Below are 13,014 nucleotides of genomic sequence, written 5' to 3' on the forward strand. Positions count from 1 at the left end.
TTTTTAAAGCTTCCACTTCACAACGTTTCCTATATGACCCTTTGGATGGGGTGGAAGTTTGGGGTTTTTAATGAAACAATATGTTCATACTACATCAAGTCTTTTTGATCTTTAAAGATGAAAAATAAATAAATCCTTATGAAATGAAGCCTTTTGTGGATGCAGAATCTCGTCTTTCTGGTTATAATAATCCTTGTTAGACAGTTTTGAGTCTTGGTTGACTAACAAAGTTCTTTTTGGGTTGAAGATTGTTTAACAGTTTTAAAAGTGAGGTAGGGTTGTAGGGAAAGAGACCCTTGTTGTGCAGTCTCATTATTGCCACCTTCAACTCCTCAAGACACGCCAGCACTTTATCAAACAGACATTCAAATACATGATCTTGTTCCATCGTGGTTACGGATGGGTACAAAGATCCTTCAACCTCCATCCTACCAAAATCAACTGCATTCGTGTGGAGGTCAGAACTGCTCTCATCTGCCTCCTCGGATTCATCTGAGCTTCCATAATCAACCAATCGTGGAACTGCGCCGGCTCTGACATCACTTCCTGTTGGCGATCTTGCGCAGGAAACTACATACATCTGAGACGATTCAGGTGTTTCTTTATCCGACAGAGCTTCTACCATGAGATTAGCTGTCAGTTTTCTAGGGCCACCGAGCTTCCCATCAGAATCTTCAATATGGCGACAAGACCTAAAAAACCCCGTCCAGTCCTCACGGAGGAGCTTCAAGTAGCGGACGCAATACTCCAAGAAACAGGTTTCGGTGGAGATGAGGAAATCGAGTAGCACGGTGTGGTCGAAGGAGAGGGACCGGAGCAAGATAATGAAATGACAGTGGGGGTTACAGCCCCAAAGGCAAACAGGAACTGAGAAATTCAAACTGTGAAGAGAAAAAACAAATCCTATTCAACATTTACTAAGCATTGTTTGCAATGGCATATTTTAGACTTTATCTTAACCTTCAAATGTTGGAATGCAATCACTGTGCTTTAAGGTGTGGTCACAATAGATTTTAGGATTGTGAAATTACCCCCAGGCACATTATCTCTTATCTATCTCAATTTAGTGTAATTGTTTAAGCATGTGTCTAATTTAGCTTGAAAGGTATAGTTAATCTACTCATTTACTTTGATCATTTAATTTACCTGTATCCTGTGTTTTTAATTTTTAAGATTAAATAAATAAAATTAAAATAGATTTAGATTTTTGGGGGGTTATTTCTTAACTAACATATTGTACAGAACCTATGCATGATTACCTAATGTTTGTATTCTTTGTACTTAAAATGACTTCAGCCCAAGGCAGGATCTTACTACTAGTTTTACTTGATCCGAGTGTTGCGGTTGACATCATGGCATTCTCTCAGATGTAATGTGCATTGTTCAGTTTTGTGCACCATGTGTGCACTGTATGCGCATACTTTCTTGTTACAAGGTTTGTTACCTGTGCAGGCCTATTGTTAATGTAAATGTGTATGTTAGTAGTAGGGGTGTCAACAATAATCGATTCGGCAATGCATCGCAATGCGCGCATGCACGATTCAGCATCGATGCAGCAAAGTGCCATAATCGATAATGTCACTGTTTATTTCCTGGAGAGAGATGGCCGTGATAGACGGGTAAATAAAAACGCACCCTTTTCCATGGAAAGTGGACATATGGGCACATTTCGGATTCTATGAAGTTAATGGGAAACGTCTCGAGGCTATTGTGAATTCCTGTCGGGCTACCAAAATGTATCTCCACCCTGCCCGTCGGGCTATATTGGGGAGGAAATAATATTTTGATGTTTTTGCTTTGTCTTAGATTTAGTTAGGTAATCATATTGTATGTATTTCGGCATCCTCTTGTCAGTCATTTTCCTCATGTAACAAGTGAAACTGTCAGGAAATGAAGTGAAAGCATAAATAAACCCATCCTTTAAAGGAACAGTATGTAAGAAATGTATAGCAATTAATCATAAAATGGCCCTGATAAGTCACTAGAAATTAAGAAATCATTTACATAACAAAAACTAATATCACTGACAACAGTGGTCCGGACAGGATATTGTCATTTAATAAGTGGAGTTGCAGCCCTCAACTGATGTTTATGTTGTCATGTTGTGTATTGGCCACCAGTTGTGTGATTGCAGTACCAGTTTTAGCCACAAGTTTTCTGATTGCAATACCAGTTTTGGCCACAATCCTACATACTGTTCCTTTAATGTGCACGTCTTATATGTGTGCGACCCTCTGCATGCGCTTCTCCCGGCTAGGCTCTTCACGAGCACCTGCTTGCGCGAACTCAAGTCATTTAATAAAATAACGTCATTTCATTTTTACCTCATAGACTAACATCGTTTTAGTGTTTATTTTTTCTTTCTTCAATTAGTAACTTAAATATGTGAGAAGGAAAATATGTTTGAGTGATTTCCGATGGATTTGACGCGTCTAGGCTATTGAGAGTATATGATGTTACAAGCTGATAGGTGACTAAACAGCAGTGGTAAGATATGTTTACCTAAAGCGAATAGAATGTGTGTTTGTCATTTCGTTTTACCTCAGAGTCTAACATTAGGGGAACATAAAGGGAATTAAATGTTTATTCCTTTTTAATAAATATCTGCTTTAAGTCTTCTATATTGTGTTTAAAGTCAGTGGTTGTTTATATATTTGATAAAATACCATGTTATCTAAATACAATGTGTTGAGGTATTTTTTATAAAAAATAACCTGTGTTATAATACATTCATATAACATTTCAGTAGCATAACAATGAAATCATTCTAACGTTAGGGGAACGTTAAAATAACCTAAAAATAACATTGGGGGAATGTTTTTTCTTAAAGAAAACATTCCTGGTTAACCAAAAACCTTGGAAAATAGGGGAACGTTTTGGGAACCAAATTGTTAGCTGGGGATGGGCAGGAATAGTTGGTTTACATGGAAATCCAGGATTTATCAATATTCTACATTAAACAGTGCATTTTTTATTCGGGCTACTTATATTCATTTCGGGCTACCAAAAATTAGAGTGTCTGCCCGAAGGTCTACCAGGGATTTAAAAATTTTGCGAGCCCTGCTCAGGTATATATAATTGCCATTGTCTTAAAATGCTCAGCTTCCGTTTTTGTTGAGAATAGTTGCACTTGACTTTACTACTTGACTTATTAAAAATTTGCCTTGTTGTGTACAGTAGAATTCTGATGCATCGCAATGCATCGTAGAATCGAATTGAATTGTTACCTGTTGAATCGTAATTGAATTGAATTGTGAGGGCAGTGCCAATGCACACCCCTAGTTAGTAGTGCGAATCAAAAATATGGCCAATGGAAACAGATCAATTAAGCAAAAACTCCCATTTCAGGCAATTCAGAAAAGGTGTATTTTGCAAAACTTGCAATGGAATCAGGTCACCTGATGCAAGTAAGTCACATAATCATTATTTCAAGATGACGCGGTATGTACTAAACCTCCCAGAAACACCTCAAATATGTGTCTGTTCCCAAGTATAAAAGGCTTTCCTTATGATGTTTGGATAACACTCCTACATCTATTTTGATTTAAAATAATGTACTATGACCTTTAGCATGGCTTACTGAATCTGATTAGAACATTAGCATTGCGCCAAAAAAATAACCAAAGAGTTTCGATATTTTTCCTATTTAAAACTTTACTCTTCTGTAGTTACATCGTGTACTAAGACCGACAGAAAATTTAAAGTAGCGATTCTCTAGGCAGATATGGTTATAACATGGCTGCAGCAGGCATAGTGATATTACGTACTGCCCAAAAATAGTCCCTTTGGTAATTTTCAATAGCAGGGGACTATTTTGGGGCAGTGTGTAATATCACTACGCCTGCTGCAGCCATGTTACAGCAGCAAAGTCCTTGATTATTCCTATCCCTATAACTATCCCTTTAATGTTTGAAAAATACAAATAACGCTGTCTCTTGTTACATTCTTGCTACAACATAAAAAGCAGCCCAACATGGCCTCACCCCGGTTCTGGCTAGAGGGGATACAGCTATGGCCAAATGTCGTGAGCTGCTGGGTTTAGGGTAAGGTTTAAAGTCGCCATGAAATGGCAGTAGCGATTGCCTTATTTTCCCCGTGGTGACGTATATCCGAATGAAACGGCTTCTGAAATTAAATATGGCAGGGCTGGATTTGAATTTGTCCATCGAGATCTGATTGGATCATTTGAAGTTGGGTCGTGTTGCTAAATGCTAAATGCTAATCGCTGCGATCTTCTCCCGGACCCCCCCACCTGCCATACCATATGACCGGAAGTGAAGAGAGATCGTTTTGAGGAGGGGAGGAGATTTGCATTTTTGATAAAAGATTATGAGCACACACAATTTTTTTTTAAATAATGAAGCAGACAGATAAGTCATTTGTTAATAATACCACAATATTAAAAAAAATATATAGGAGTTATTCGATCTACGTCATCAATGTTCGTGGCGGCCATATTGTTGACATAGAACTGTCAGTCTGTCAATTGACAAACGCGGCAGCGTGGGTATTATACATGGTATTATCGGTGTCATTTTTTTTAAAACCGCGCGATGGTGTGTGGTGTAATGCACGGATGTTCTAATAACAGCAAAAATAACCCCGGAATTAGTTTTTATGCGATACCGACTGTCAGAAAACATGAAAGGAAGGAGACAGAGGAGTTGAACCAGCGAAGGAGAGACTCCCAACAGCAAAGTCTGTCCCCATCATTTGATCACATATGGTTAGCTGTAAGCAGTGGCTGAAACTGCTCTTTCAAATAAGCTGCCATACATTGAGACAGTTATAAAATTAGTATTAATAACTATATGAACATAATAGGTCTGGCATTGATACTAGGTATGGAATTATTGATAACTATAAAAAAATATATAGTTTTAAAATTCGTTTTATATTAAAGAGAATAGCGGATTTTACTCAACAACTATGACGATAAAGATACAACGAACGACATCGATGGGATCACTTTCTGAGCGATTTTTCCAGCGCCTGATGAACGCCAAACCATTGATAGCATTAAAATCTATTTGAGCACTTAAAATGACAGTTAAGCTCATTGCTGAGGTCTATAACATAAGATTACCTCCAGTTGCTGTGAAAATTGACTACGTAATGCTTTTTAATCTATTACATTAACTAACTGTTATGCCAAAAGGTAAGAGATTACACAAATCTCACTGTTTAGAGTTACGCGAAACGCAGCGTGTTGAGGACATCTTCAAAAGTTTTTATTACAAGCAATATTAAAGGCAAGTGATTTGCGCGAGTGCCGTGAGCGAATTAGCATAAACGTATTGTTTGGTGATGTGGACGATGATATAGTTATTGTTATAGTTATCGTTATAATGTGAACGGCCCTTCAGTGCTTGTATGATGAATGCGGATACTGTATGAACGATATAGTTATAAATATCCGGATAAGTTACGGCTGGCAATAAGGACGGATCTTTACTTAAGGCTATTGGGTCTATTTGATATGGTTCCACAATAATCAAGCTCATCTTCTCTTAATACAGACGAGATGAAGCCATTAGGCTGCTGCTCCCCTCGACTCAAATCTACGTGCGGCTAGGGGCAGGACAGATGTCATGTCAACAAGATGGCCGCGGTTAGCGACTTCCGGTGTTTGCGAATAAGCCCTATTTTTTCATTTCAATTTCATTGTGACTTTAAGGATGTAATGAAAAGATAGATAAAAAGATAAAGTAAAAAAAAAGTTAAATCATAATCAAGGACCCCTTCAAATATCAGTGTCATATCCACAAATTCTTAACCTCTAGAAAGAATTTTTCAGTTTCAGCTCTATATAACAAGCTTGTAAAAAATGACAAACCTTTTCTGATACAGGTACAAGGCAAAGAGAGCTTTGGCTGATTCGATCATGTCATCATCCTGTTCAGCAAACACTGAAGTCACCCAGCAACAGTTGTGAGCTTCAGAAGACAGATGGGTCGCGTGGCACCGCAGAAACATCATGAGCTCTGTTAGATACTGCTGGACGTCAATGTTACTCTGAGCTCCTGAAAAGGGAAGAAAATGCATTATCAAGGGATACATCGCCCCCTGATGTTTAAAATCAAGCTGCAGCAATTGGATTCAGTTTTACATTACATGATATATGCACTTGGCAAGGTATACATTTTTTAATCAGTATATCTTTTCCATAGGAATTGAACCCCCAACCTCGCAATGCTCCACCAGTTCCAATTCAGTTCTTGGAAATAAAAGTAATACGATTATGGAATTTTATTTGGATGCTTTACCTAATAAACTACAACAGTATGAAAGTGTTACCTTTCCCACAAGTGGACTGAATGTTTATTTCTAGCGACTTCAGCAGAATTAGACTCAAAGCTCTTAACATCACATTATCTCTCAGAGTTCCTCCAACATGCACATCACAGTTCCCACCAAAGAAACTGGGCTGAGCTTTCACAGACACTTCCTGGAGCCAACCGGCCTTCACTTCATTTAACACGGCATCTGCCACGGCCAACAGATCTTCATTCAGCCCTTCATCCACATGTGACCCAGACTGCACGTCACCCAACGCCCAGTCCTCTCCAGCTCTCCGCAGAAGATTTCTCTTCAGAAGAAGTAACGCTCTTTTAGTTACAAAATACTCCACGTCGGTTCTCATGACATGCAGGAGAGCTCGGGACTCAGTGAATACGGTTCTTTGTACAGATGAACAGACCCCGCATCTCAGCCGAGCAGCGCTGAGGACTTCGAGAAGGTCAAAGAACGTGCACAAAGTTCTGCAATGTTTCGTCACTTCGGTTTTGCGAGGTTCCAGTGTGTGTTGAGGGAGAAGGCTGGCGTACAAGCAAGTGAGGGATGGATCCATTGCTCCAAGAAGCTTTGTCAAAACATCTGTGTGGAGGAAAAACATACATCTACTTAAAATGCTACTTATTCACAGAAAAAATAAAGCAGCTGGGTCTGAATTATATGGCTGTTCAACACATCAGTGACGCAGCAGGGTAAACAGAAGGCATTTACTATACAGATGTCATATTTAATAATTACAATAGTTATTGTTTTATAAACTGTCATCACAGCAAGAATAAAATGTTTTCATGTTTTATTTTGGTTACAGTTACATCGCAGTACAATGTTTAAAAAACATAACATGCAGTTAAAGTGTGTGGATTGGATAAGTTACATAGGACATACTGTATACTATATGAACCGTATTAGGGGTGTAACAGTGCATCGATATGGATCGATTCAATTTCGATTACATTTTTAAAGATAACATAAAACACTTTGTTATTCAAATTTCTGTTGAAATCCACAACAATTAAGGGACTCCAAGCAGTACTCCCATAGACCTATTAGTATGTCATGGACCTACTGTTGAAGACCCATTTTAAAATGTAAAATTTGCCCAATGGGAATGGTAATGTAAGCGCAGTTTAAGTTTGTGTGAGATCATAAGAGATACAGTTCAGTACCGTTTTTGTTTCTGAAGTCTCCCCTCAGCACTCCTTTAATCACACAAGTGAGAGTCCACAGACAGCAATCCAGTTCACCGCTGGGAGTTGATTTATAAAACACTTCAGCACAAGTGTCTCTCCAAAGTGAGCTGCTACTTTCCTAAAATCAACAATTATATATGAAATACCAAAGGTTTAATATCCGCTTTCACACATTAATCCTGTTACATTACCGTAAAATTGCCTTTACAGTCAAATTGATACAATAATGAATGGTACAATAATGATATGCAAAGAAATGTCAAAATCTGACATGCAGGGCCGACGTCAAACCAGATTCTCTGACAATTTAATTATGTGACCATAGTAGGCGTTTTAGTGATGGTTGGGGTTAAGATTAGGATTAGTATATACAGTGAGGAAAATAAGTATTTGAACACCCTGCTATTTTGCAAGTTCTCCCACTTAGAAATCATGGAGGGGTCTTTAATTGTCATCGTAGGTGCATGTCCACTGTGAGAGACATAATCTAAAAAAAATCCAGAAATCACAATGTATAATTTTTAACTATTTATTTGTATCATACAGCTGCAAATAAGTATTTGAACACCTGTATATCAGCTAGAATTCTGACCCTCAAAGACCTGTTAGTCTGCCTTTAACATGTCCATCTCCACTCCATTTATTATCCTAAATTAGATGCACCTGTTTGAGGTCATTACCTGCATAAAGACACCTGTCCACCCCATACAATCAGTAACAATCAAACTACTAACATGGCCAAATGCACCTAATTACGCTGGTTGCCAGCCGCCATTAAAAACCAAAAAGAGGAAGAAGACTAACATGGCCAAGACCAAAGAGCTGTCCAAAAACACTAGAGACAAAATTGTACACCTCCACAAGGCTGGAAAGGGCTACGGGGAAATTGCCAAGTAGCTTGGTGAAAAAAGGTCCACTGTTGGAGCAATCATTAGAAAATGGAAGAAGCTAAACATGACTGTCAATCTCCCTCGGACTGGGGCTCCATGCAAGATCTCACCTCGTGGGGTCTCAATGATCCTAAGAAAGATGAGAAATCAGCCCAGAACTACACGGGAGGAGCTGGTCAATGACCTGAAAAGAGCTGGGACCACCATTTTGAAGGTTACTGTTGGTAATACACTAAGACGTCATGCTTTGAAATCATGCATGTCACGGAAGGTTCCCCTGCTTAAACCAGCACATGTCCAGGCCCGTTTTAAGTTTGCCAATGACGATTTGGATGATCCAGAGTAGTCATGGGTGAAAGTCATGTGGTCAGATAGAACTTTTTGGTCATAATTCCACTAAACCTGTTTGGAAGAAGAAGAATGATGAGTACCATCCCAAGAACACCATCCCTACTGTGAAGCATGGGGGTGGTAGCATCATGCTTTGGGGGTGTTTTTATGCACATGGGACAGAGCGACTGCACTGTATTAAGGAGAGGATGACTGGAGCCATGTATTGCGAGATTTTGGGGAACAACTTCCTTCCCTCAGTTAGAGCATTGAAGGTGGGTCGAGGCTGGGTCTTCCAACATGACAATGACCCGAAGCACACAGCCAGGATAACCAAGGAGTGGCTCTGTAAGAAGCATATCAAGGTTCTGGCGTGGCCTAGCTAGTCTCCAGACCTAAACCCAATAGAGAATCTTTGGAGGAGCTCAAACTCCATGTTTCTCAGCTACAGGCCAGAAACCTGACTGATCTAGAGAAGATCTGTGTGGAGGAGTGGGCCAAAATCCCTCCTGCAGTGTGTGCAAACCTGATGAAAAACTACAGGAAACATTTGACCTCTGTAATTGCAAACAAAGGCTACTGTACCAAATATTAACATTGATTTTTTTTGGATTGTGTCTCTCACGGTGGACGTGCACCTACGGTGACGGTTTCGGACCCCTCCATGATTTCTAGGTGCGAGAACTTGCAGGGTGACAGGGTGTTCAAGTACTTATTTTCCTCACCGTATATGGCGTTTTACAGAAAAATAATCAACACCCGTGGAACTTTTCTCAACCAATCAGAATAAAGCATTAAACAGCCCCGTGGTATAAATTTATATAAAACTGGGGCACCCAAAAATGTCTTTTGACTGCGTCACAATAAAAGGTAAATCTAGCCCTGACATGAAATAGTAATTGATTTTATGAAATCTCTCTTACAGTCTTTGAAATATACTTTCAATCATGGAAATGTCATTGATGACACAGGCTGACATACACTTTGTAGACAAATGAGACACCAGTTGGTCCTGACAGCCAAGGAGGGAAACCTGTGTCAAAATATTAAAGGAATCAAATCCACACTATCAAATAACCAACCAGATATTAACATCAACTGTTTATATGTTCAATGATTTCATCCCAAAATTAAAGGGAAGTGTTAACTGTTATGGTGCATTCACACCAGCCAAGGTGGAGGTGGCAAAAACGCGCTATTTTCGCTGACAATTGAACATTTGAGTTTACTCGCTTCATTCACGTGTGAAAGCCGCGTGTGAAATTCTAGTCATCGAGACATTCACGTGGAAATTTGCGTGGGAGGGGCTTCTGCAACTCAGCTGACACTCCGCTATTCTGCTCGCTTACTGTAATCACGTCACTACTACAGCAAGATCCTGATTGGTTAACGCGGCCAACTCGCGGTTTTCCCGCGGCAACACTCAATTTGTGCGGAACGCGCCGCAGGATGCCTACTCGCATCTTTGCATTGACATGTAACCCAGTTAACACACAACGTACTACTTACGTAATTTATTGGTCATTTTTGGTAATTTCATGACTTACCAGCTGGCAGCGTAACCGTTACGTCCTACGGAGGGAATTTCATTACCATTACAGTACCAAATCACCACGTCGCCAGTACGGTCTCCTAACCAAGATAACCAAGTACGTTCCAGTTACGTAATAAATTTGTACTATTTTGGGAATTTCATAAGTTAATGGCAACGTAACTGTTACGTCCCAGGGAGGTAATTTCATTACCTGTACAATTATATAAACATTAATTTCCTTTTCTATTTAGGTTAGCTTATTAAAACTCTCAGTCTCAAATTTCCCTTAAATAAGTCAAAATAGATTAAACACACGCGAGCTGCCATTTACATGGGAAACAAAAAACAGTGCAGAGCAGAACGGCGTCTGACAGGACCGGTCATTTCTCTAAACTGAGACTCGTTTAAATTTCACAAGAACATATTTCAGTTGCTTAAGAGTTATGAAAACAGCATTTAAACATACCTATTATAGGCTCACAGAATCTTGCCCGACAGTATAAAGCGCGTTTTATGCTGCACTGACAGGAATGTTCATCTGACAGGAAATTTGGTTTTATCAGGTAAGGCACTACTTCACAACAAATAAAACGTGTAGATGTTCTTTAACCTTATTTTAAAGTTTTGTGGGACACGTTTGGTGTTTTGGACTGGTTTAGGTTAGAGCAGCGTTACCCTGGCAACCGGAACATGAACAGGACAGCAACTCATGTTTAATAAAATGAAGTATTCCAACTCTGAGTCTGTCATTCATATGTTATGGTAAGTCTTTTAGTTATGGGTTAAGTTAAGTTAAATTAGTTGTACTGCAGATGTCCGCCCAAAGAATATTAAATAAAAGATTACATTTACTAACTGGTTACCAACATAAAACTTTTAATTCGTTACATTGTCACGACGTGCCCATGACAGCCAGATTACGTTGCGAAGTTACGTCCAGGCGACAAATCCATGAATTTTACTTTTCCGGTCGCCACGACATACGTTCGGTCATCATATTACGTCGACCTTACGTACAGTTACGTATTTGTGTTAGCTGGGAAATCACTCGCGCTTGCCACCTCTATCGCGTCTGGTGTGAACCCTGCATTACATTTCAAGATTCTTTATCCACCTTATTTTTTTATGTAAATGTGGGCACTGACGCCACCCTTTTTGAGCACTTTTGTGTAAGACTTCCGGTGAGCCACTAAACCTAAAGGTAGTCATATTGCGAGTGTGCCGTTTTGACTGGCTACTAGTTAATGTTTATTATGTGAAATCCAGAAAGACTTGCATAATTTGTGCGGTTAGGGGTTGCTGGTATAACTGCAGTAAATTTCTAAAAAAAATTTTTTTTTTTACCATAATCCACACGGGCATTCGGGCACCCATGATCTGTATCCACACATAAACCATTTATAGGAACTTCCAGTAAACAATTAATACAATAAATGTTCAAAAACAACTAATATTATGCTGATAAAAATATGCTGATTTAGCTTGCTTATTTAATTCTGCTATATATTATTTAAAAAAATGCATTTACAGTACATAATATATGTGACAAAAACGCTTATTAGTCGATGTTTATATTAGTTCTTAATGTGTTGCGCGTACTTTTGTTTCGTTTTAAATAAAACAACAAATAATTTCCTAAGCTCATGTCTGTCTCTAGTGCATAAAAAGCGATGTAATAATATTTAATAAAATAAAAACGTAAACAATACTGAATAAATGTAGTTGTTTAATGTTTATTATGGTTTGTTAAAACAAACGGAAGTCCTACACACAAAAAAAGAATATATCACATCCGCGTTCGAAAATAAGATGGATATAGTGTGTTTTTATTTTTTAGATCCCTGCTGAAAAAAACAGTATACCAGCAAGACCAGCATATGTTGTGGTTTGGTGCTGGTTTGCTATTGAACACCAGCTAAACCAACATCAAACCAGCATTAGCACCAACATCCCATGCTGGTCATACCAGCAAGACCAGCATATGTTGTGCTTTGGTGCTGGTATGCTGGTGACCACCAGCTAAACCAGCATAATTCCCATGCTGGTCCATGCTGTTTTTTCAGCAGGGATGGGTAAGATGTATCCATAAAATAAGTGTACCATACCAGCTTTGCCATCAGATCCATTTCACACAGACTTCTCATAACATCTTCATAGTATATTCTGACATCTTGTGGCAGACTCTGTGATGACAGTCTGGTAATGATGTTTTCAGTGAGAGTCAGACACAAGCACATAACGTCTGTACGACTGACAGGTCCATCTGTTTGCGAAGTAAGACACGATGCTATTCTGCTGGCCAAGTCTTTACTGCTCAGGCTGGGAGCTGCTCCTGCATATAACGATATGAAAATGTTTTGGAAATCCAAACTTGACGCATCCATAATGTGATCAAGAGAACATGAAGATCTGCATCCAGAAGAAACACCAGTCATCATTCGTACGTTTGCAACGTATGTTCAAATGAATAGACTTCTGGAGATCTGCATATCCACTGTCTATTAAGTTAGAGTCTTGTAGATCGTCGTGGTTCATAGGAAATTATCAAATACGCCAAACATATTTGTTTAACTGTTAACTTACATACGGTAACGTTAGATCTGCTGGCGTGGTTTCCAGACCGATGCCTGGTTAAAGCAGAATTAAAGACCTAACGAAGCGTAAAAACAGCTTTAGGACCCAAAACATTTTACTAACAATCCTAGTTTGTATTACGCATTTTATAAATTAAGTGCACAACTGAACACACTTAAAAAAACCACATGGACCACTGTTT

At 39.0% G+C, this 13,014-nt stretch overlaps 1 protein-coding gene across 1 annotated transcript; it reads right to left on the bottom strand.

Moving 5' to 3' along the window:
• On the bottom strand, nucleotides 1-13,013 carry lins1 (lines homolog 1). The gene is made up of 6 exons (XM_073859887.1): nucleotides 12,344-13,013; nucleotides 9,641-9,737; nucleotides 7,461-7,595; nucleotides 6,298-6,876; nucleotides 5,837-6,023; nucleotides 1-881 (listed from the first exon to the last, which is right to left on the bottom strand). The coding sequence occupies exons 1-6, from the start codon at nucleotides 12,674-12,676 to the stop codon at nucleotides 197-199; spliced, it is 2,016 nt and encodes a 671-aa protein (XP_073715988.1). The 5' UTR covers nucleotides 12,677-13,013; the 3' UTR covers nucleotides 1-196.
• Nucleotide 13,014: the final 1 nt, after the last annotated feature.

Source organism: Misgurnus anguillicaudatus, chromosome 21, assembly GCF_027580225.2.
Source record: "Misgurnus anguillicaudatus chromosome 21, ASM2758022v2, whole genome shotgun sequence".
Lineage (NCBI taxonomy): Eukaryota > Metazoa > Chordata > Actinopteri > Cypriniformes > Cobitidae > Misgurnus > Misgurnus anguillicaudatus.

Bases quoted from the DNA above. Each gene is read 5' to 3' on its own strand.
- lins1 (XM_073859887.1), bottom strand. From the start codon at position 12,676: ATGATGACTGGTGTTTCTTCTGGATGCAGATCTTCATGTTCTCTTGAT. The intron at 7,596-9,640 runs TATTTCAAAGAC...TTTAGGAAAGTA, and splicing joins CATTTCCATGATTGAAAGTA to GCAGCTCACTTTGGAGAGAC. The intron at 6,024-6,297 runs GTAACACTTTCA...TTCCCTTTTCAG, and splicing joins TCAGTCCACTTGTGGGAAAG to GAGCTCAGAGTAACATTGAC.